The sequence below is a fragment of the Neophocaena asiaeorientalis genome, unplaced genomic scaffold, assembly GCF_003031525.2.
Source record: "Neophocaena asiaeorientalis asiaeorientalis breed wild unplaced genomic scaffold, Neophocaena_asiaeorientalis_V1.1 scaffold299, whole genome shotgun sequence".
In the NCBI taxonomy this organism is placed as follows: domain Eukaryota; kingdom Metazoa; phylum Chordata; class Mammalia; order Artiodactyla; family Phocoenidae; genus Neophocaena; species Neophocaena asiaeorientalis.
Genome location: NW_020172626.1, coordinates 633,281 through 658,331, shown reverse-complemented (window position 1 = coordinate 658,331; position 25,051 = coordinate 633,281). Strand labels below are relative to the sequence as shown.

At 38.9% G+C, this 25,051-nt stretch overlaps 1 protein-coding gene across 2 annotated transcripts in view; it reads right to left on the bottom strand.

Annotated features, from left to right (window-relative positions):
* The window catches only part of PREX2 (phosphatidylinositol-3,4,5-trisphosphate dependent Rac exchange factor 2), a 207,302-nt gene that overhangs the window by 9,750 nt on the left and 172,501 nt on the right, over nt 1–25,051 (bottom strand). For both annotated transcript variants that reach the window (XM_024739018.1, XM_024739017.1), the window contains exons 37-38: nt 11,960–12,062; nt 3–70 (exon numbers count right to left, since the gene is read on the bottom strand). In XM_024739018.1, coding sequence (XP_024594786.1) covers nt 3–70; nt 11,960–12,062 — 171 coding nt within the window. The remainder of the gene's footprint in view (nt 1–2; nt 71–11,959; nt 12,063–25,051) is intronic.

The following is a 25,051-nucleotide window of genomic DNA, read 5'->3' as shown; positions in this document are numbered from 1 at the left end:
ACCTCGGAGCAGACTGTGGGGTCCGGTCCCTGACTCCCAAATTCTTTGCTGTGTTCTGAACTCTTGCGCCCTGAAAGAAGTAAGGACAATCACTTCTAGCTCTGCATTGTATTACAAACCATTTAACATACCATTAACATTTGAGTGTAGAGTATTGATTGCAACAATATATTTATATTTAACATCAAGAGAGACTGGATGAGGAGAAAGAAATCGTCATCTGAGCATTTTCAGAATTAATGCTTTTAAGAATCAAAATACACTGATGTATTGTTTCAAAGGACTGATACTTATTTCAAAAGCCATCTAAATCATTTCAAAGTAAGGTAAAATGACAGCTTCCTGTTTACTATCTCATCTGTGTCTTTATTAAATATTTAAGCAATTAACTTTTAAGACACTGAAACCAGGAAAGGAGCAGACTAGAAATACCTGCTCTGTGTCCCCACTTTCCTGGAACAGAAATCACAGTTCTATCATATGCATACAGCCTGTTTTGTCCTTAGCTGAATATTTAGCTATTTTAAACTTCATAGTATTTATCAAGAAAATCTTTCCTTAAACAGTTTAAAGCAATTTCTGGATGAGGCATATGCATGTGGATCTCTGAAATATAAGAATTCTGCCTCAAAGTTTATAGTACAAAGATAAAACGCTTTAGCAATGAAAAAGTCTTTGCAAATCTGTCAAGTTCATAAATATTCATTGTTCAGTTCCTAAGGGGAATGAGTTACTACATAGAAGCAAACACCAGGGTTTGGGGCTGAGTATAAATGGAGGAGAGTGGTTTAAAAAACCCAAAACTCTCTCCCTGCTACTAAATTCTGGTGGATGGGAAGGGAAGAAAGAAAAGGAGAAAAGAAAGAAAGAAAAAGAAAAGAGTATATTCTCTCAAGATGGACCAAATAAAGGAAAGCAAATAGGGAAAAGGGGATGTGTATGGCAAAAAAACAGATGGGAAGAAATTTAGGAACTGCAATTATGAAGTTAAAAAACCCTCTTTATTTTGAAGTAATTTTAGACTTAGAGAAAAGTTTACAAGCAGAACAGAGAGGTCACATACTTTACCCACCAGGTAAACTCCCTCTAATGTTAACCCTTCACTTAATCACAGTATAATGATCAAAACCAGGAAATGCTATTAGCTAAGCTGCATGTCTTATTCACATTTCCCCGTTTCCCTCCATTGATGTCCTCCTTTTCTATCCCAGAATCCAATCCAGGATCCCACACTGCATTTTGTCTTTGTATCTTCATGGTCTCCTCCAATCTGGGACAATTCCTCAGGCTCCCTTGGTCTTTCATGACCTTAATACTTGGCATGAGTACTGGTCATTGTTTTGCAGAATGTCTCTCATTTTGGGTTTGCCAGATGTCTCCTTATGATTAGATAGAAGATCTGTATTTTGGGCAAGAAAATCACAGAAGTGATGCTGTATCTTCTTAGTGCGTCATATCACTGAGGCTGATCATAATCACATCATATAATGTCCAGATGTCTTGTCACCAGTGACATTAACTCTCATCACTTGGGTAAGGTTGTGTCCACCAGAGCTTTCCACTGTAAATCACCAGCTTTCTTTTTGTACTTAATAAATCTGTTGTGAGAGAAACTGTGAGACTATGCCCATATCCTGCTTCTCTTCAAACTTGTGCTCACTGATTTTAGCCTCTATTGGTGCCTCTTGCCCGCATCAATACCACTGTAGTGTTCGTGAACTGGAATGCTTCTGTAAAGAACAGTTATCCCTTCTCCCCAAACTATTTATGTATTCAAGTATTTATTTAAATCAGTATGGATTCATGGCTATTTATTTTATCCTATGATTATAATCCAACATTTTTATTATAAGTAACGTTTTGTTCAAATTGCTCCAGTTCTGGCCGCCGGGAGCTCCTTCAGTTTGCTTCTTGTGTCCTGTTCATAGAACCACCATCATTTTTGATGATGTTTATTTTCTGTTTATTTTCTGGAACCTTAAGATGCTCCAGGCTCATCTTTCCTGTCTCAGCTGGGAATTAACCTCTTCACCAAGAATCCCTGGCTCTTTTTTTTTTTTTGAATAGATCTTTATTGGAGAATAATTGCTTCACAATACAGTGTTGGTTTCTGTTGCACACAAAAGTGAAACAGCTGTATGCATACATATGTCTTTTTCTTTAGATTCCATATATATGCGTTAGCATATGGTATTTGTTTTTCTTTTTCTGACTTACTTCACTCTGTATGAAAGGCTCTAGAGCCATCCACATCACTACAAATAACTCAATTTCATTTTATGGCTGAGTAATGTTCTTTTGTATGTATGTGCCACATCTTCTTTATCCATTCATCTGTTGATGGACACTTAGGTTGCTTCCATGTCCTGGCTATTGTAAATAGTGCTACAATGAACACTGTGGTACATGTCTCTTTTTGAATTATGGTTTTCTCAGGGTATATGCCCAGTAGTGGGATTGCTGAGTCATATGGTAGTTCTATTTTTAGTTTTTTAAGGAACCTCCATACTGTTTTCCATAGTGGTTGTATCAATTTACATTCCCACCAACAGTGCAAGAGGGTTCCCTTTTCACCACACCCTTTCCAGCATTTATTATTTTTAGATTTTTTGATAATGGCCATTCTGACCGGCAAGAGGTGATACCTCATTGTAGTTTTGATTTGCATTTCTCTAATGATTAGTGATGTTGAGCATCTTTTCATGTGCCTCTTGGCCAACTGTATGTCTTCCTTGGTGAAATGTCTATTTAGATCTTTTGTCCATTTTTTAATTGGATTTTTTGATATTGAGCTTCATGAGCTGCCTGTATATTTTGGAGATTAATCCTTTGTCTGTTGTTTCATTTGCATATATTTTCTCCCATTCTGATGGTTGTCTTTTTGTCCTGTTTATGGTTTCCTTTGCTGTGTAAAAGCTTTTAAGTTTAAATAAGTCCCATTTGTTTACTTTTGCTTTTATTTCCGTTACTCTAGGAGGTGGGTCAAAAAAGATCTTGCTGTGGTTTATGTAAAAGAGAGTTTTTCCTATGTTTTCCTCTAAGAGTTTTATAGTGTCTGACCTTACGTTTAGGTCTTTAATCCATTTGGAGTTTACCTTTTGTATGGTGTTAGGTAGTGTTCTAATTTCGTTCTTTTACATGTAGCTGTCCAGTTTTCCCAGCACCACTTACTGAAGAGACTGTCTTTTCTCCATTGTATGTTCTTGCCTCCTTTGTCATAAATTAGGTACCCACATGTGCATGGGTTTATCTCTGGGCATTCTATCCTGTTCCATAGATCTATATTTCTGTTTTTTGTGCCAACCATACTGTCTTGATTACTGTAGCTTTGTGGTATAGTTTGAAGTTGGGGAGCCTGATTTCTCCAACTCCATTTTTTTTTCTCAAGATTGCTTTGGCTATTTGGGGTCTTTTGTGTTTCTATATGAATTGTAAACTTTTTTGTTCTAATTCTGTGAAGAATGCCATTGGTAGTTTGATAGGGATTGCATTGAATCCATAGATCGCTTTGGGTAGTAGAGTCATTTTCACAATATTGATTCTTCCAATCCAAGAACATGGTATATTTCTCCATCTGTTTATGTCATCTTTCATCAGTGTTTTATAGTTTTCTAAGTACAAGTCTTTTGCCTCCTTAGGCAGGTTTATTCCTAGGTATTTTATTCTTTTTCCTGCAATGGTAAATAGGAATGTTTCCTTAATTTCTCTCTCTGACTTTTTGTTGTTGGTATATAGGAATGCCAGAGATTTCTGTGCATTAATTTTGTATCCTGCAACCTTACCAAATTCATTGATTAGTTCTAGTAGTTTTCTGGTGGCATCTTTAGGATTTTCTATGTATAGTATCATGTCATCTGCAAACAGTGACAGTTTTACTTTTTCTTTTCCAATTTATATTCCTTTTATTTCTTCTTCTTCTCTGATTGCTGTGGCTAGGACTTCCAAATTTATGTTGAATAACAGTGGTGAGAGTGGACATCCTTGTCTTGTTCCTGATCTTAGTGGAAATGCTTTCAGTTTTTCACAATTGAGTATAATGCTTGCTGTGGGTTTGTCATATGTGGCCTTTATTATGTTGAGGTAGGTTCCTTCTATGCCCATTTTCTGAAGAATTTTTATTATAAATGGGTGTTGAATTTTGTCAAAAGCATTTTCTGCATCTACTGAGATGATCATATGGTTTTTATTCCTTAATTTGTTAATATGGTGTATCACATGATTGATTTGCATATATTGAAGAATCCTTGCATCCCTGGGATAAATCCCACTTGATCATGGTGTATGATCCTTTTAATGTTCTATTGGATTCTGTTTACTAGTATTTTGTTCAGGATTTTTGCAACTATGTTCATCAGTGATATTGGTCTATAGTTTTCTCTTTTTCTGGTTTTGGTATCAAGGTGATGCTGGCTTCGTAGAATGAATTTGGGAGTGTTTCTCCCTCTGCAATTTTTTGGAAGAGTTTGAGAAGGATCAGTGTTAGCTCTTCTCTAAATGTTTGATAGAATTCGCCTGTGAAGCCTATTTCTTTCCTTCTACAGACTTTGGGTTTTCTTTGTTCTTCTTTCTCTAGTTGTTTTAAGTGTAGGGTTAGATTGTTTATTTGAGATTTTTCTTGTTTCTTGAGGTGTGATTGAGTTGCTATAAACTTCCCTCTTAGAACTGCTTCTGCTGTGTCCCATAGGTTTTGGGTCATCGTGTTTTCATTGTCATTTGTTTCTATGTATTTTTTAATTTCTTCTTTGATTTCTTCAGTGATCTCTTGATTATTTAGTAGCACACGGTTTAGCCTCCATGTATTTGTGTTTTTTACAGTTTTTTCCTGTAATTGATGTCCAATCTCAGTTGCTGAATTCTCTTAGCTTTTGCTTGCCTGAAAAGCTTTTGATTTCTCCATCAAATCTGAATGAGATCCTTGGTGGGTAGAGTAATCTTGGTTGTAGGTTTTTCTCTTTCATCATTTTAAGTATATCCTGCCACTCCCTTCTGGCCTGCAGAGTTTCTGCTGAAAACTCAGCTGATAACTTTATGGTGATTCCTTTGTATGTTATTTTTTGTTTTTCCCTTGCTGCTTTTAATATTTTTTCTTTGAATTTAATTTTTTGTTAGTTTGATTAATATGTATCTTGGTGTGTTTTCCCTAGGGTTTATCTTGTATGGGACTCTCTGTGCTTCCTGGACTTGGGTGACTATTTCCTTTCCCATGGTAGGGATGTTTTCGACTATAATCTCTTCAAATATTTTCTCAGACACTTTCTTTTTCTTTTCTTCTTCTGGGACCCCTATAATTCAAATGTTGGTACATTTAGTGTAGTTCCAGAGGTCTCTGAGATTGTCTTCAATTCTTTTCATTTTTTTTTTCTTTATTCTGCTCCTTGGCAACTATTTCCACCATTTTGTTTTCCAGCTCACTTATTTGTTCTTCTGCCTCAGTTATTCTGTTATTGATTCCTTCTAGTGTATTTTTCATTTCAGTTATTGTGTTGTTCATCTCTGTTTGTTTATTCTTTAGTTCTTCTAGAGCTTTGTTAAACATTTCTTGTATTTTCTCAATCTGTACCTCCATTCTATTTCTGAGATTCTGGATCATCTTTACTATCATTACTCTGAATTCTTTTTCAGGTAGATTGCCTAGTTCCTCTTCATTTATTTGGTCTTGTAGGTTTTTACCTTGTTCCTTCATCTGTGACATATCTTTTTGCCATCTCATTTTTTTTTATGAGTGGAATTGTGTTCCTGTCTTACTGGTTGTTTTGCCTGAGACTTCCAACACTGGAGTTTGTAGGCTATTGGATAGAGCTGGGTCTTGGTGATGAGATGAGGACCTCTGTGAAACCTCACTCCGATGAATATTCTGTGGGGTCTGAGGTCCTCTGTTAATCCAGTGGTTTGGACTCAGAGCTCCCACTGCAGGAGCTTCGGCCCCACCCCCGGCTCATGAACCAAGATCCCGCAAGCCACATGGGATGGCAAAAGAATAAAATAAATAACAATAACAAAGTAAAAAGTAAAATTAGACTAGGAAACTAACAGATATGTTAGAAAGAATATAAAAATAAAGATGAATCAACAACTGTAACGTACAACAGTACCACAATAATAACAAAAGAGGGGGAGGGAAAAGAAAAAAAATGGGGGGAAGGCCTTGGCTGTGGAGGGCGGGGTCTAAGCAAAGGTGAGGTTTGGGTGGTGGGCGGGGCATATACTTAAAAGACCCTCCAGGCTGGAAAAGGCCCTGAGGGCTGTGGGGGGGGGTGCTTAGGCTCAAGAAACAGAAGCGGCCAGGCGTGCCCCCCACCCCTGGTCTCAGAGGGCTGGGGACCTCACCTCGGCACCTAGCAGGCTCCCTGGGCCCAAGTGGATGGGGTAAACGCCCTCCATTCTTCTCCTGCTCCTCCTGGAGGGCACCTCCTGTGTGCCTCTCCTGATGTCCCTGGCCTCAGAGGCACCGATCCTGTCTGGCCTCCACTTCTCCTCCCCCCTTATTCCTCTCACATCCTACCGGTTCATTTGGGGGTTCCTCCTGTCTCCTTAGGCCTCAGGGTCTCCCACCAATGGCTAGCAGGCACCCTAGTTGTGGGGAGATGCTAACTTGGCGTCTTATCACACCGCCCGAATCCCTAGCACTTTTTTTTTTTTTTTTTGCGGTACGCAGGCCTCTCACTGTTGTGGCCTCTCCCATTGTGGAGCATAGGCTCCGGACATGCAGGCTCAGCGGCCATGACTCACAGGCCTAGCCACTCCGCGGCATGTGGGATCTTCCCGGACCAGGGCGGCACGAACCCATGTCCCCTGCATCGGCAGGCAGACTCTCAACCACTGCACCACCAGGGAAGGCCCTCCCTAGCTCTTTTTAATGGAGAATGATATTTAGAACTCAAGATCTGGACAGTGGGTATGCCCATTACTACTACTGGTGTGTAACTGCTTCTAGGTCTTCTCAGTGAGCTGAGCTAGTTGATTAGTGTAAACGTACTCAAACATCTATGTTTCTTTCTACATCTATCTATATCTCTGTGTGTATGTGTGTATGTGTCCATGCATTCAAGCTGATACTTCTGGTTCCAATCCAGTACCCCAGGGTTCATTCTAAATTCCAGGCTTCTCCCTTTCCTTATTTGTAACTTCTTTCTCAGACAGTAAGAAACCTGACTCTCAATATTCACAATATACTTACTTATTTGTTCAGTCCTACCAAAGACATTAACTAGTTTTAGAATCTCTAAATCGTATCCCTGTGAGAAACAGATTTACTAACTGGAATATGGTATTTCTGTATAATTATTTTTGTCTTTAGTCTCATGGTATTCCATTAAATAATTTCTAGAAAGATTTTTGCTTAAAAGATTTCAAATAAAATTGAAGCTCATCATGCTGAACACATCTGCTGGTATACTCCATTTGGAATTCAGCCGTATAATTCTTCTTATACTCAATGTGCCAGCGACTTGCATTTTTACACCTTGCTCATGGTTTCCCTCTACTAAACACCCTCTCTGTCCTTTTCCCTACATGTCTGCACCGCATTTATCCTCCAAGGCCCAAATCAATTATTGGCTGGTCATTCACTGTATTAGGTGCTGTTTTAAATGCATTCAGTATTCAAGCCTCAAAACAACAGTATGAAGCAAGCATTATACCATTATGATCTTTGTCTTAATAATGAGGAAACGAAGCAACAGAGAAGCTAAGAGTCTTGCCTCAAATCACTAGAGCTGGGATTCAAGCTGAGGGTGCGTGGCCCTAGAATCTGTGCTCTTGGCTACTATCACATATTTACTTTCTGCATGAAGCCTTTTTCTAGTTCTCCTAGGTAGAACTAATTCATTGCCTAAACATCACTTAGCATTTCCTCTATACTGCGTATTAATGTAGAAACCAGTGATACCATCATGACATACACTCGGTGTCCCAGCCATTCAGGGGCTCCTCACAGTCTACTCGTTTACTTGTTCCCTGTTTTACGTCCTCACGCACTGAGGTTGTGCACCCCGGAGAGCACTTGCCTGTGGGTGCACCATGATGATGTGCCCACACATGTCCGCCATGAGGCTAGGCAAGAAGCTGATCATCCTTGGTCTTTGTCCTCAGTGCTCACTATAAAGCCCTGATACTGGAGGTCAGGAGACAGGATTCTTCAGAATGCAAATTTTTATTAAAAAGGTCAGAAAAGAATTTGGGGTAGACTTCTACCAAAAAATACTTGGAACATATAATTTAGAGGATAGGAGACTTTAAGCTTATAATGTAAATCAGAGCTTCTACCTCAAACCATTTGTGGTTTTTTTGGCCACGCTGCATGGCATGCAGGATCTTAGTTCCCCAACCATGGATCGAACCCGTGCCTCCTGCATTGGAAGCACAGAGTTTTAACCACTGGACCTCCAGGGAAGTCCTCAAACCATTTATTAATCGTATCAGTTGGTTATGTAAAAATGCTGCCTAGGATTACTATAATCATTACCCACAAATTGCATGGGGCATAGTACCTTTCCCTTCTTTTATCTTTTCTTCTAACTCAACCAGATAATTAAAACAACTCTATTAAAACTACATACATGAAATCTGTTCATGAAAACTATACAGCTGGCCTCCGTATTTGTGGGCTTTGCATCTGCAGATTCAATCAACTGTATCATTGATCCACAGTTGGTTGAATCCATGGATGTGAATCCATGGACTCAAAACCCGTGGATATGGGGGGCCAACTGTATTCATTGTGCTCCTCCACCATTTTTTGTAAAGGACTTAAGCATCCAAGGACTTGTTATCTGTAGGGGCTCCTGGAACCAAACCGTGGCAGATATGGAGGGAGGGCTACACTGCAATTAGAAATAAGAACAGTAAATCATGCTGAAAAGCTCCTTGCTCTTCAAAAAGAAACTAAAGATCTTAGAAAATATTATTCATTAACCAGGTAAGCATTCTAACCGTTCTGTCTCTGGAAAGCTGAATCTAAACGATTAAAAGACAGAAGGGTCAGAAAAGTTAGAGTTTTGACTCACACTTGTGTTCGAACTACTCAGATCCCACGTGGGTAAGAGTTGGCTTGTAGACTGGATCCCAGCCATTAATCCCACTGCCTGTAACTGCTGAATACTTGAAAGAGAATTGGCCACAGAAGGAATATTGCAAAAATCTCCTCTGGGCACCAGTCCACCCCAATTTCTATGAAAAGAGGACCCAAGGCTCCATGATCTTTCACAAAGAAGGCAGAAATCAGGTCTTTGTCTGAGAACCACTTGGAGGTGTCATAACTTATAGCAGAGAAATAAGCAACAAAGGTAGGAAGCTACCCATCCTAAATGGATTTATTAACAAAAAAGAGGAGGGAGTGATAAACACTGAAAAATACTGCAGTTTAGAAATCAACTTACAAACTTCCTAAGTTTTCAGTCTTTTAAAATTATACTTTATAAATATATAAGATATATTAATAACTATAATTAACTAATAATCATTTATTGTTAATTAATATACAAATAAACTTTAAAGAGGCTTGAACAAGTTAAATAAGTCATTAAGGCCTAGGTAATATTGTTTTTACTTTTCCCATCTTTATTTTATCTATCTCAGTTTTCAGTTGTAAGAAATTAAAGGTTTTGATTATTCAAATCCATGTAGTAAGAATGTATATGTAGCCAGCTCATAATGACCTCTTTACTGGATTATTCTTAAAAAGATCAATTATCGGGGCTTCCCTGGTGGCACAGTGGTTAAGAATCTGCCTCCCAATGCAGGGGACATGGGTTTGAGTCCCAGTCCGGGAAGATGCCACATGCTGCGGAGCAACTAAGCCCATGCGCTGCAACTACTGAGCCCGCGTCACACAACTACTGAAGCCCATGTTCCTAGAGCCCGTGCTCTGCAACAAGAGAGGCTGCCTCAATGAGAAGTCCACACAACTGCAATGAAGAGTAGCCCCCACTCGACGCAACTAAAGAAAGCCCGCACAGAGCAACGAAGACCCAACACAACCATAAATAAATAAATAAATAAATAAATAAATAACTTTATTAAAAAAGAAGAAAAAAAGATCAATTATCAGTCCCTTAGTCTTCCCTTGGAGAGGGCTCCTCCAAGTCTTACTGCAAACTCACTCTAACAGCAACAGAGTGAAACAGAAAGCTTAATCTCTTGCTGTATGCTTTAGCACCCAAATCCCAACCCTGATATGGATAATCACAAGTTTACTTTGATCTACTTTTTTAAAACCAAATTTGAATATCTACCCAAAAAATCCTTCCCAAACCTGCTGGTATTTGCATCTGTATTTGCCCTTTTCCAGCCGAACCACACTGTGTCACGTGCTTCTCACGGATCTGACCTTTACTTAGCAAATCCCTCTTGGACCTTCTGAGATCTTGGTTTTCAATATTCAGCTCTGCAGTTCTCAACCCGAAGCACCAACGTACACGTGCTTGCTCTACCTCATCTCTGCAGACCCCAGGCTGGGCACTGGCCTCACTCAGGACTGTTTCCATGAATTATTCTTTTGACTTGGTTGACATTCTGTAGTGTAATCTTGGGAGCAAATCTATAGGGATTTATATGTTTGCTTGAGAGTTATACATTAAGTCTTTAGTAAATAAAGCAGACATAATTACAAAAGCATATCTTAAAAATTAAGTCACTCACTATCACTGGATAATTCAAACCCAATCAGCAAGTAGAGAGATTTGTTAAATCAATTTTCTGAGGTAGCCCTAATAAAAGGTGGAAGAATAAAATATAAAATTGATGTCTTTTAACTTCTTTTGTCTCTCTACTGACTTGTGTTTTTTTCTACTAGATTAAGCACATTTTCCTAATAATCGGTACATTGGAGGTTAGTGCATTTTTGTTAGCCTTTTAAAGAATCTTAAGGGTTCAAAACCAAACTACCACACTTAAAATACTACTGGGCTATTGTACAGAAAGTTCAGGGAATTCTCTGGTGGTCCAGTGGTCAGGACTCCGAGCTTTCACTGCTGAGGGCGCAGGTTCAATCCCCAGTCAGGGAACTAAGATCCTGCAAGCCATGGGGCACAGCCAAAAAAAAGAAAGTTCATTCACTTTGTAAGAGTGTATTCTCACCTATAAGTACTTCAGTGACCTAAAGATAGTCCAAAGGCAGCTCTTCATCTTCTGCAGGAAAATTTGAGGTACGTGCTTTATCTTCAGAATAAGGCACAAACGTCTTAGCATGGTGCGGAAGTCCCTTCGAGATCTCCAGAAGCAAGCAGGGCTCTCAATTCTGTCCTCTTCCTCCTTGCCCCTCCCCCTTCCCCAGTCTATTCCCCAGCCTTCCTAAATCACCTGCCTTTCCCAAAAAATGTCACATGTCCTTCTTTTTTAAAATTAATTAATTAATTAATTAATTAATTTTTGGCTGCATTGGGTCTTCGTTGCTGTGCGTGGGCTTTCTCTAGTTGCGGCGCGTGGATTTCTCATTGCGGTGGCTTCTCTTGTTGCAGAGCATGGGCTCCAGAGTGCAGGCTCAGTAGTTGTGTCTCACGGGCTCTAGAGCGCAAGCTCAGTAGTTGTGGCGCATGGGCTTAGTTGCTCTGCAGCATGCGGGAGCTTCCTGGACCAGGGCTGGAACCCGTGTCCCCTGCATTGGCAGGCGGATTCTTAACCACTGCGCCACCAAGGAAGCCCATATGTCCTTCTATCTTGTAGTTTACGCTGCCCCAAATCCACTCCTGTCCATTTGCCTGGCCACCTCCCTGTCTTCCATCAGGTTACCTCTTAGACTTCCCTTTTCTCAGGTTGTCTAAGCTTCTTGGAGAACCCTCAGAGAGATGCCTGCGTGGTCTTCTTCCCCGGGAATCAGTGTTTCTTGTTCACCACTCACTTTCTGAGCCTGGAAAAGTGCCTGCCACATCCAGGTACCTGTCAGACACCTGATAAATGAACCAAGGAACCTTCAAATCCAGGGCGTGAGACACAACTTCCTAAAATGTGTTGTGAGACTCACCTGCTTCCGCATCACATCTGTAGCCTGCATGATGTAGCAAGGAGGCAGTCCGTGGCTTCTGGCCAGAATGATGGCCTGCTCCAGGGTCACGCTCAGGGTGCACCTGCGGGCAAAGGCAAGGGCAAGTCAGACTCCACTGGTTCCCGTTAAGCTCTTCAAGACATCTGGGGCTGCTAATGAAGGGTGGAACAGTATGCCTCCTGGGAGAAGTACTCATTTTTCCCTGGGTATCTCCCATGTACTCATGAGTATCTCCCATGTACTGGGGTATCTCCCATGTACTCATGAGGTACCCATGTTAATAAACTTCTGTCGTTTTTCTCTTGGTAATCTGTCTTTTGTTACAGGGGTCTCAACTGAGAAGTCAGAAGAGTAGAGGAAAAATTATTTTTCCTCTCCCACATGAATTTCAAAATCAAACAGCACCAGCCAAGTTCAAAACGACTAGACCATAGACCACTGATTTTTCTACACAGAACACCTGTTTAAAAATAGATTATAGAGGTACACTGCTGGGGTCCTAAATTAAGTATTTAAGTTGAAAACAAACCCATAATGAACTCTGTTGAGGAGAGAGTTTATACACAGAAAATTAAGTAAGCAGAATTATAATAAATTTTATCGTCAGATATGAATCTTTACTGGTATTTCACGTAATTTAAAAGAAATGACTTACTAATATCTTTCATTCATGTTTACATATTCATAGTTAATAGAATTATACTGATTTATACCCAATATCTTAGAAAAAAGTGAAATTAATATTCACTAAGGTCAGAATTTTTTTTTTAAAGTGTGTTTCTTGGACCCAATCCAAAAGACTAACATTTTGAAAAGGAAATTTTAATGAGTTATTCAGCAATGTGGTGCCCGGAGCAGCCCCAAAGAAAATTCAGAATTCAGCACCCAAATTCAGTGATTGGTGAGCCTTGGTCCTCTTCCTTCCCTTTAGGGTATTTCTTCCACATTTTTCTCTATAGCAACTCATAGGGAGCTAAGAACCCTCTACATTTGATAATATTTTCAGGTGCTGGTCTCTGAATTGTTGTTTTAGGGGTACCTTCTGCATACATTCCATAAAAATGTTTGTTACTTTTTTTTAGATGTTTTGCCTAACATCTATATTAGTGGATTTTGTTTCACTTCATTTTTCAATTTATTAGTATTTTGATTGTTTTTTCTCCATTTTTGCAATTACCTCTCTGTGGTTCGGTATTTTACAAATGTATTTTTCTAGATCTGTTTAGTTTTTCCCTACAAATGAAAGTTCTACAGTGCAATTATATATGAGGAATGTTGAACTCATTTATCCCTGGTTGTGAGGCTGTACCACAGAAGCCCAGTACACCTGGCAGATTCAGATACTGATGACTTGCAAAAAAGAGAAACGGATTTAAAAGATTACTGCTGTAGTTTTAGAAAGAACCTGACAAAATGCAACTTTACTATTACAATAATTGCATTCTAAGGAGAAACACGATCAGTTCCATTGGCTGTTAAATGACGTGAAAAGCAGCTTCCTCGTTAACATTGACAGAGAACTCTTTAGAAAGCATTAAGAACACATATTCACATGGGCTAAAGTTTTATAATTAACTTCTAGTAGTATACAATGTTTATAAATATTTAATGTATGAGTCTGACAATAATATAAAATTGTATATTACATGTACCTGCATGCATATGCCAATGCAAGCCAAGAGCTATAACTGACAGTTCATGTTCAAAAAATATCAAATTTTTCAAAGCATTTAATTGTCAGCTAACTCAACACACCATAACCTTTTTCTCCTCCTTAAGGTCTCCTCTACTCCAATTTTAAGTCCTTACTGATCTTAACATTTTAATCAATAATGCTCATTGCACCAGCTGAATGAAGCTAAGAAAAAAATCTTGATCTTTTTCTAATCATACTGAAATATGTCTCTGCTTCCTGATAAAGCCTCACTTGCCCTCATCAACTTACAATAAACACTTACTCATTGTGAAGGACCTTTAACAGGAAGCCTGTAATTTTTATCCATTTTCTTAACCTTTTTAAACTGATTTATTTCTCTCTACTTCAAGCTGTAGTAAACAGCAGTACAGCAGCAAATTATCTGCCAGAGACTTTAAAAGATTTTACTGTAATCTCCTGATCAATCAACGTGGCCCGTAACATGCTCTCGGACAGGATACCTCAAAGTGTCACACCTTTAGAACCAATCACATGTACATCATCTAATAGAAAAATCTAGCTTAAAATGGATACATAAGTTTTATTTCACCAGCATATCAAGAGAAGATGGCTTCGTCTATACTTGCCTTTTTGTACTAAACACTGTGTATATTCCAATTAGGTCCCACCATTAATTTGAAATTTTTAAAAAGTGAAAAAATTTAAAAGAGACAGCCAGGTCAATGAGAGAAATATTGCCTATTCGATTCACAGTTGATTTATCCAATGGAGGCCTAGTGTTTCCATCGCAGCATCACAGAGTTCCATTCTCCTAAATTAAGCATGTGGAAGAGTGCCAGCACTAAGCCCACAACTCTGCTTCCAACATAGCATTATTCGCCTCATAGTTTTTTGTTTGTTTGTTTGTTTTGCGGTATGCGGGCCTCTCACTGTTGTGGCCTCTCCCATTGCGGAGCACAGGCTCCGGACGCGCAGGCTCAGCGGCCATGGCCCACGGGCCCAGTCGCTCCGCGGCATGTGGGATCCTCCTGGACCGGGGCACGAACCCGCGTCCGCTGCATCAGCAGGCGGACTCTCAACCACTGTGCCACCAGGGAAGCCCGCACCAGGTTTTTTGATGGTGCGTAAATGTATACTCAGAGTCAGGCTTTACAAGGGATCATTTGATTTTATAGGTACTTCTCTGATTACCAGTGAGACTGTTCTGTTAATTCTGGGCAAGAGAATGAAGGAAACAGACCAAAGGCCAGGAATCCTAAGCAAATCCCATTCCATACGAGATTTCTTATCTGACCTGCGAATTTCCTTTCTAGAACTATCTCTGTTCTCACATTAGGCAGTTAAATTAAAATTTAAATAAATCTACAATTTTACTCCGTCCTGGAAAATACGGGCTCTCAATTGTTCAGCTCCTTCTAGCTGCAATATCATTTTCAAAATTTAGACAATTCTTGGAGTCACAAAAATGAAATAGTAAAATAAAGGTAACAGTGTAGAATGTGTCCTTCATAAAAAAGCAAATATAACATACACACTGAGGAAAGTTGTTCCATGATTTTAGTAATAAGACATCCCAAGTAACAGCTCTGCTTAGGGTATACTCCTGAGAACGTGCACTTGACAGGGCTGCAAAATTATGCAGAAATTGTGCATTTCCTCATAGAAAGAAAAAAGGAAAGGGTCAATACACCTGTGCTTATAATGAATAAATCTTCTTGACGTATTTCATATAAAAAACAGATCCCACATCACTCAGGGATTTAGCATAGTTTTAATATGATAAATGTAACCTGTGGCCAATGGGTCCAATTTAATTTGAAAAGCACTTTGATTTGGCAATGCTATGGAAGAGTCACAAAGAGGTAACTTTCTATTCATCCACTCATTCAACAAATATTTTTGAGTGTCTACTTTGTAACTACAAGTACCATTAAGTGCTGGCAGAAGTAATTTACTTTCAAGCTAAAATCGTTGAGTTTCCGAGTCCCCTTTTCACAGGATCCTTAGCAACCTGTTCACATAGTCATATGCTTTTACAGATTTGCAAAAGCCAAATGTTTTGACTGCAAATGGTTATGACTGCTGTCTTTTTATGTCCCAGCTTTCCTCTGTCATGTTCTGCAATGTTCCAATGGCCATAGTTCTTTCTGGAACTGAGCTAAAGGAAGTAGAATTAGGGATCCATTTAGGCTAGGTTTACTGGGACCTATGGATATGATTCACAGTCACTTATAGTTAGGTTATTACAATATCCTAGTGTAGGAATGGACTCCAGAGTATTCCCACTGCGCATTGTACAGACTCAGCCAAGGTTGAAAAGGACGTGCAGGGCCCAAGGCAGTAATGCAATGTGTTCGTATCCTGGTGCACCCAGGACTCTGTGTGGTGCAGGAGAAACAAGGTTGGAATGTATAGAGCCAGATGCTACTCTGTGGAATATTCTTCCAATACATTATGGTCCTCATGCTAAAGATCTGGAGGTTTTCATATTTGACAACAATTTTTAAATTTAAAATAATGTTGATGTTGAAATGTGTTTTCAATTCTTCTGTAAGATTATGATGTTATTAGATTATGATAATTACATGAAGTTCATGACAAACTTCCACCAACATCTCCTTCATAAACTGGGGTTTGGTTGAAATAGAGTTCACATGACTATCATTTGGCACTTGCTAATATGATTCTCTGTGATTTTTATTTCATATGTTTGTCCCAACTGATCCTAGAACATCCGGTATCAACTTTATTTTGTGTCGAACTGTAGAGCTTAGGGTCAGGAAAAGCATGTGAAATGGTCTCCTGTTTGCCAGTCCTATTTCTCGATGCCAGGGGGCTGCAATGAGCAATAACCGACACCCCCTCCCTCCCTCCCTCAACTCAGTCTAACTGGAGAGACAAAGCTTAGTTTTCCTAAATTAGTTTAAATTTAACATATTGTATTTCAACCATTTATTAACTCATATCTATTATACTACATTCAGTTCACTTTTAAGACTTCAATTCTTATTTGAAGCAGGTTATGTGTTAATCTTTTTATAAAAACATGGTAATCTTTTCCTTTAAGATGACTCATCACATTTCTATAATAAATCAGATAAAAGATTCTCCAAACCCGAGGACCTTCTACATATTTGGTCATTTACCATGATCACAAAAACACCAGTTTTACTTTAATTACAATTTAAAACCTCCAGAGCTCTAAAGCCTCATTTAATGTTGATTCGAACGGTACTAACAAGGAAGCCAATCTCCCAAGGGTTGAAGTGCATCAAATTGAACACTTGAGGAGATGCATCATCCCTTTCCGGCCACCAGGGTGATGCAGTAACTCACAGTGAAACTGACATGGCAAACCAGAACAACGGTACGTTTATGGCTTTGCGCTGTGGATTTCTTTGCTGACTTTCAGCATGTTCACTGCCAGGAACTCTGATGTTTTGCCTGGCAGCTAACCATATTGTTCTCTCTTGGGTGGTCCCAAACTTTGTTATTACTAGTGGAGGAGGGGCATTGAGATTCTAATTATAAACTGACACCTTAAATGAAACACATGAAAAACTAGTGTCATGAGGATCTCTGAATTTGTAGCCACAATAATTTGCCTTAAATTCACATTATGTAGATGTTGAAGTGAAAAACAAAAAAACCTTAAAAGGTAATTAAAGAGAGAAAAATGCAATCTTTCGCAAGGGATACTTTGCTTTTATTTCTCCATATTTTAAAAATTGAGACTGAATATTACTTTGAAAATTTCTATTGTATCCCTCAATAATGTTACATACTCAATTACCACTAAAAACTGTGCCCCAAAACAAACCCCACTGGAGTCACTGAATTTAGGGATACATGTTTCAACTTAAAAAGTTACTTGAGCAGTGATTTTTTCACTCTTTTGTGCCATAACAGAATTGAGGCACTTGGATAGGTTATGTTCATTTTTGTGTGTGTGTGCTAGCGCAGTATAATTAGCAGGATAATTTCCTGTTAGAAAAATATGATAAATGGAAGACACACACCCACAGTTGAAAGGCATATGTTGGGGTCTCTGAGTTTAAAGGACCATATGCCAAACAATGGTTTTGATCTGCTCTGGAAAAGGCAACATTAGACATGTCCCCTAACAATCTATATAAACTGGCTAAATATTTCAATATTTACTTCAATATTTCATTTGGAATTATTTGCATTCATATACAGGTTAATTTGATTTTGTGCTAGATGAATATAAAGTGAAATAATTATTTAACCATTCTGAAATCAGTGAGTTTTGCCCCAATGTAGAATTCCACCCAATGATCAGAGTCTTGATTTTGTTTTTTAGCTCCGGATTTCCATGTGTATTGCCTCATTTTCACCATCCTTTCTAACTGTGATACTGCCTTTAGTCACAAAAATAAGAGGGAAAAAATTCCCTTAGGGAAAATGCATGGCCCTATTCTTTGAAGACCCTATTCTTTGATGACATTCTTCCCATGAATTATTTGTCTTGATATAGTTGCAGCTGTTTATATTTAGAATCTTACAGATTTAGATCTTAAAACATACAATCAATTTCTGCGTATTCTATGAAAGTCTTTTTTGCTCCTTTAATTAAAAGCCAGGTCCATTATCCTTGTTCAAGTGACTGTCACTAATAAGTTATTAGGAATCTAATCAGCTGTGGTTCTCCAGGGTACTTTATTAAGGTGAAGTTACCTGGGCAGCATTCAAATTTTGGAGAGGATAATAATGACTATTTCAATCCCAAGAGAGCAAAGTAGGTGAAATAAGCTGGAATATTGGCAGATACTACTGCTATTTGCCCACCACTCTTTCATACCCAGCTTCTTATGACAGATGGAAGATCCTGTGATCACCTGGTCTTATGCACTCTGCAGCATCACCTGAACTTCAGTCCTACAGAGCCTAAGGCAAACTAGTTTCAACCATCTTTGAACTAAAGACACATTTTCTCCCTGTTGGAAAAAATGTAAATGATTCTGCTCAGTTTCCAAATATTTCTACTTCTTCCTTGTGTTTTTCTCATAATCCCACTTAATCAGACAGTAAAAACAAACAGTTGTAGGAAATACCTGAGTTAGAGATTCTTCATTAACATTTTTTAAATTTAATCTAAATGTTAAACTTCTTGAAATGTGCTACCAAGTTACTATAATGTAAAGTGTCCGATGAGCTAGTTCGTAGAAACATTGTTTAAAAGACACTGTGTAGTAATGGGTACAGTAAGTATGGTGCAATCCCAGATCCTCATATTTACTGATTTTTAAATGTTAAGTGCCAGCATTCAAAGAAATAAGAAAGTTGTTTGAAGAAATAAGATGCAGAAATTATCTAATTCCTTAAAGGTGTATTGTGCGATATTTTTAGTGTCTTCAACCTTCCCATTTTTGCAAAGCCTTCCCAAAGGAAGAAGATGTGGTCGAGATTAAAATTATTGCTTTCCTAAAATCTTTGTCTAGTCTTTTATGATGACCCCGTTTCACCTCCAGACTGAGATATAAGCTTCCAAGCCGTTCAAACCAAACTCATCAATTACAAGGGATTAATGTATGTGCGGCAGGTCCACGTGCTAATATACCTACTCTAGTACCTTTCACACTTATTAATTTCATATTTCTTACCATCCCTCAAACCTCTCCTCTCTGCCGCACTGCTAATATCAACTCTTTGCCTAGATTGGTGCAACCTGGCTCAGACTCTTCTTGTCTTGCCTCTTCCCACTATTCATCAAAGGTGATCTTTTAAAAATGCAGATGGCTTTCCACTGCATAACTTGAAATACAAAGTCTTCACAATATGGTCTCTGATTTTCCTTACTTCTACTCCATGCTTCAACTATACTGTTCACAGTTCTCTGAAGTCACCTCCTCTCAGTTCTCATATGCTGCTCTCTTCCTGATATGATCTCAGATGTCCTGCTTTGGGTCACATATCATGCCTCTGGTCATGCTATATTATACTTGTCTGAAAGGTGTAGGGATGAAGAATACGGGCATTAGAGGCAAACTTCCTAAGCTGGATCTTAAATTTGCTAATAAACTCCGTGACTCTGGGCAAGTAACTTAAGCTACTGAAACTGTTTCCTCATCTGTAAATTGAGTTTAATGATAGTACGCACCTCAGAGTGTTGTTTTCAGGATTACAGGAAATAATTCATATATAGTACTTAGCACAGGACATAGCATGTAGTACATTCTCAACAAATGTTAGCAATTTTCATTAATATTACTACACCACCACCAATAGGCCAGACTAGTGTCTGTATTGATTGTAACCTTCCTAGACCCTAGCATACTTCCCAGGATTAAGTAAGCATTCAATATACAGTTATTGAAAAGAAATGACATGAATTCCTAATTCATGCCAACAGTATTATACGTAACTCCTAAAAGATACAATTCATTTCTTTATACTCTGCATTTGCCATCTATGTATTCAAGAAGTGTTCACTTATTAAATAAATTTGGCAAAGTAATAAATGAACTGTAGAGACAATAGATTTTAGTAAAAGAACAACCACAGATTCCCCTACAACTTCTAAATGGTATATAGCTTTTCTTTCATGAACACTGACTTGCATTTCCCTTTCTCAGGATTTAATTACTGCTTGTACCATGGCTTCTGATGAACAACTCTTGATGAGTTTTGTTAATGCTTGGAAATTATGTATTATAATATACTGATTCATTATTCTTACATTAATTCTATTAATTAACACTTAATCGCTCATCAAAATGGTCTATGTAATCATTTACCTATTTTCCAGGTTCCGAAGAATACATTTGGAACCCTTGCAGAATCAATTCTTTAACACTGTCAAAATGACATGTATGCTTCCCCTCTCCTGTAGTTTCAAAAACGTGTTCATTTCTTTTAGTCACTTCATGAAAAACCCAATCCTTTGGCTCTCTTTCTCCTATCATCCATATTAAAGTAAACTGGCGCCACACAGTATGGGTGGCTGGCTTCCCAATGTGGGCCCCTTGTCAAGACCTCAGAATTGCCGGGAGAGCAAGGACCTCTCACTACCCTAGTTTGGGGTAGCACAGTGCATGCCCCATAGCAGTGCTCCATAAATAACTCCTCTGTCCTTCAATGAATGAATGCACAAATGCCAGCACCTGATTCTTTCCAAGTCCTAAATACCTGTCGTTATTCTAACACATACTCTTGATTTTTGACACAAGGGAAGAAGACTTCCTGTCCTTGAATTCAAGGGGATCCCGTTCTGCTGTTCTTGAACAACTTTCTACAAGCTATCAATGGAGGATTCTAAAAATAAGCTCTAACAGGGTCCAGTGCTTTGTTTATTCTACTTCTTATAGGTCAGAGGAGTGAATTCGTATTTTTCATACTCTTCTTACACCCTATCGTGACTCATCACTGTGATTTCTCCAGCTTTACTGAGGTATAATTGACATATAACGTTGTGTTGGTTAAAGTTGTGTACGTTGACTTGATACACTTACATGATGCAAGACGATTACCACTGTAGTTAGCTAACACCTCCATCACATAATTACCACTTCTTTTTTGTGGTTGAGAACATTTAAGATCTACTCTCTTAGCAACCACTGTGATTTTGTTTTACATACAAAGGTTTCCCTATTTTATTTTCCCTTTACATATAAAAGGTTTCCCTATTTTAGTAGGTATGATCTAGTCATTTTAAACAGATGCATTTCATATTTCTACCTCTGCAATGAGAAGATGGATTCACCATCAGAAACACAGATGAAGATAGAAACAACTGAGTGTGCACTATTGCCAGGTCCTGCAGTAGATGTTTTCACATATGTTACTCACTTAATCCTCATGCCACCTTTTGCAAAAAGAAATTATTATTCCCATTCCACCAATAAATCTCTGAGAGACCATGACGGAATCATGGTCACACAGTAAGTAACAGGATTCAAAACCAGTTTTCTAATTCAAAATCCAGAGCTCTTTCCATTATTCCAAAATCACATCACATAGATCACTGCTTTTAGAGAATCCCAACTCCCCACATCCATAATTCAACAGTCCCAATCTTGGTCTCAGCATTGCACGCTAAATGCAGTGTTTTGGTAGAGACTAATGCAGCCAGACCAAATGACTTCACTACGAATGTAGACCTCATCGTGCTGAAATGTGTTCATGATTAAAAAGAAACTAGATTTGAAACCTGCTGAACAATTCTATCGATTGTAAAGCAATCACGTAGCAAAAATAAACTGAAGGAAGACTGCGTTCCTTCTCTACTACAGATGCGCATTTTTCTATATAAAATGCACTGTGCTGGGTAAGGCGTGTTCATTCCTGCAGTGATCTCATTTATTCTGGTTTCTAATTACTTCTAACTACTGAGCACAGGGCACCACTGTGAAAAGTATACTGACAACTAGAAGGAAGCGCCGGATTGAAGAAACTAATTGTTTACTGTTGCAGGGTTTTATTTTCCCTGCCTCCTTTTATTACCTCACACGGAGGAAGAACTATACATCTGAGGGCTAAGGCAGTAGGTCAAATAGGAATCAATGCCAAAGTGGCTGCCATGGCTCAACACAGGCAGAGTGTCTGCACAATTAATATGGAAAGGACCTCTGCTGATCTATAGGTCCTGCCCAACTTGGTCACCCTGAGCCATGTGTTTGTGATAAATGAAAAGCTTGAGAAAATTGCCACCAGTCAGCAGGGATTTCAAAAACCCAATACCTCTGTCCTTGTTCCCCTATAACAGAGAAGGCACTTTTCTTAATGAAACACGGAAATACTCTTACGTGAAAAAAGGGCAAACAGTTATTTGTTTTCAAAAATACAGAATTCACTTATAGACACATATGCATGGATAATAAAATATTAAATATTTACATTCTCCCTTTAGGAGAATTTGAATGGCGGTCTAACAATAGGTGCAATCCAAAAGCCAGTGATCGTTCAGGCGAGTTTCCAGTACACTTTATAGACACAACTTCCGGGTGTCTATTGATCATTTCAACGTTATTATGTGACTCCTGTCAAAGAGACAGTACTGATGAAATCTTCCCATGACTGTACTAACTCCTATGTCTCATAGTCTGGAGCTGAAAGACAAGGGGTTAATGAGTATTTGAAAAAAAAAAAAAAAGCAGAGATGGCAAGCAGAGATGGGCACCATGGAAAACAACTGAACACAACGGAAAAGCAATGGGCAACAGCTGGAGAGAGATCCTGGCAGCAGCACCAGAGTCAAATTGAATACATGGTTCACTCCATATATCTTAAGGCAAAAAATAAATCACATTTAAGGGGCACATTTTCAGCACTGCACAGGGAATTAGCCATGAAATTCCCATTAAAGATAACAGGACTTTCTACTGCAACTTTCAACACATTCTTGGAAAGTTCTCAGTGTCTAGCTTTAAACCTAGGCTTCAAAAACATTCCACATCCCTCCTTCCCTTCTCTTCAAGCACACTAGGGTGTGTTTTTCTTTGACACGTTTCATTGCTGAGGTGAGCACAGAGGTAATTGAAGACCTTTGGGGATGGGTAATTGAGCACTTAGGGGATAGAGGAGGTATTTGCTCTGCTGAAAACGTGTATGAATATGAAACATCTGTGTGTAAGGTAGGACTCTACCACTGTCACCAGGTTTGAATCTGCTCCTCTGCATTTTAAATTCTTCAGCCTGGACTCTTTCACCAATTGGTTTTATTTCTGTTTCATGTTTTTGGAATTTAACTGAATAGGTCGGGTACCTATCCCAGCTACTCGAAGTTCCTCAACACTCCCTCTCTAGTTCATCTTTTCTCTTGGCTGTCTGACTTTTGTCCTTACTCCTTGTAGGTTCTTTGATGACACCAATACTTAAGGGGTGTCCAGTATGCGATTTTCATCTGTTTCCCCCATCCTTTGACATTGTACCATAATTGTTTTCTCTTTGACCTGTTTATCCAAGATACTAAATAGATTTGTTTGAATATTTTTCACTCCTTTCTCGTGGATCCTACAGTGTTTTATTCTGAGGCTCCACGGGTGCACAGAGGACAGGGCAGTGGAGAACCAGGGAATATTAATACTCTCTCTACACTCCCTTCCACAATGGGCAGCCAATTATTCTTTGCTTACACTTCTGTGCCTTTTCCCTGCTCCTAACACCTGGTTTGTTCCCAGAAAATCCCTAGCAGTGTTTTTCCATTACCCCTTGAGATTACATATATATGTTATTATTTACTGTTATTATACCTGTTTGTACTCATATATACTTCTAGTCCTTGCTGACTATGAATCCATCAAAGTACATCCCATATACGTACGTTGTGAGCATCTAAAACTGAACATGTAACAGATTAATTCAACATCCCTCTCCCCAGTCCCCTCAAAGACAAATGCATATTCCCCCCTCCACTGTGGCATCTTCCCTCCCCCAATCTTTCCCAGCTGGAATCATCAGAAACTCTCCCTCTCCCCTGTTCTCTACTCCTCACCAGTTCATCTAGTTCTGTTTACTGCCTTCTCATACCTTTCACATCTGTCTTTTCCCTTCTAACCTCTGTGCCAATACCTTAGTTTTGTATCTCATCATGTCACCGTACTCCTGTAAAATCCTAGCTGTCTCCCTGCCTCCATCCTTGTCCCATCATAGACCATGGTACTGATCTTTATTTTAAAAATATTTTTTAAAATATCTAATCATGTTATTCTTTTGCTGAAAACCTTTCATTGGCTTCCCAGGGCCTCTAGGAGGGAGTCCCAAACCCTTAACCCAGCAGGCAGGGCCGTCCATGCTCCAATTCCTGTCTTTCTTGCTCCTTTCTTCTCACTGCTTCCTTCTCATTTCACCGCCCAGAAACAGCCAGCTCTTTCTTGTGACCTCCAGCCCCGTCGTACGCTATTTCATACCTCGATATTGTATTTTCATACTATTCCTTTACACGGAACGTCCTTCTCCATTTCCGTCACCTGGTAAACGCTATTCATGCTTTAAAACCTATAACAGGTGTTACATTCCATCCTTCCTGCTTAACAGGATTAAAATCTCACTCCTCAGTATTCCTCCCCAGGATGTTAGATGACCTATTGCCAATTTAAAATTAACATCTTAGAGGCAGAAATTGCTGCTTCCTCCCTTCAACTTCCTCCACACCACCTGCTCTCCTGCTCTAGGTCACAGAGAAAAAGAGGCAGTTCGGAAAGTGCTGGCAAACGAACCAGTTATATTGGTGAGATACCCATATTTCTTCCCTCCCTAAGGAGGCCAGAAAATTTGGCTTATGTCATTTATTACAGCACTTATAAACCCACTAGCATTGAAGCCCTCAGGAAGAGATCCTAGAGAATGACTGGAATTTTACTTTGCTTTAAATATCATTTTGCAGGTTTAGGAAAAATAACTTAAGTTTCTTTAAAAGAAAATTTGAAGAATCATGCCCTATTTAACGCTTTTTA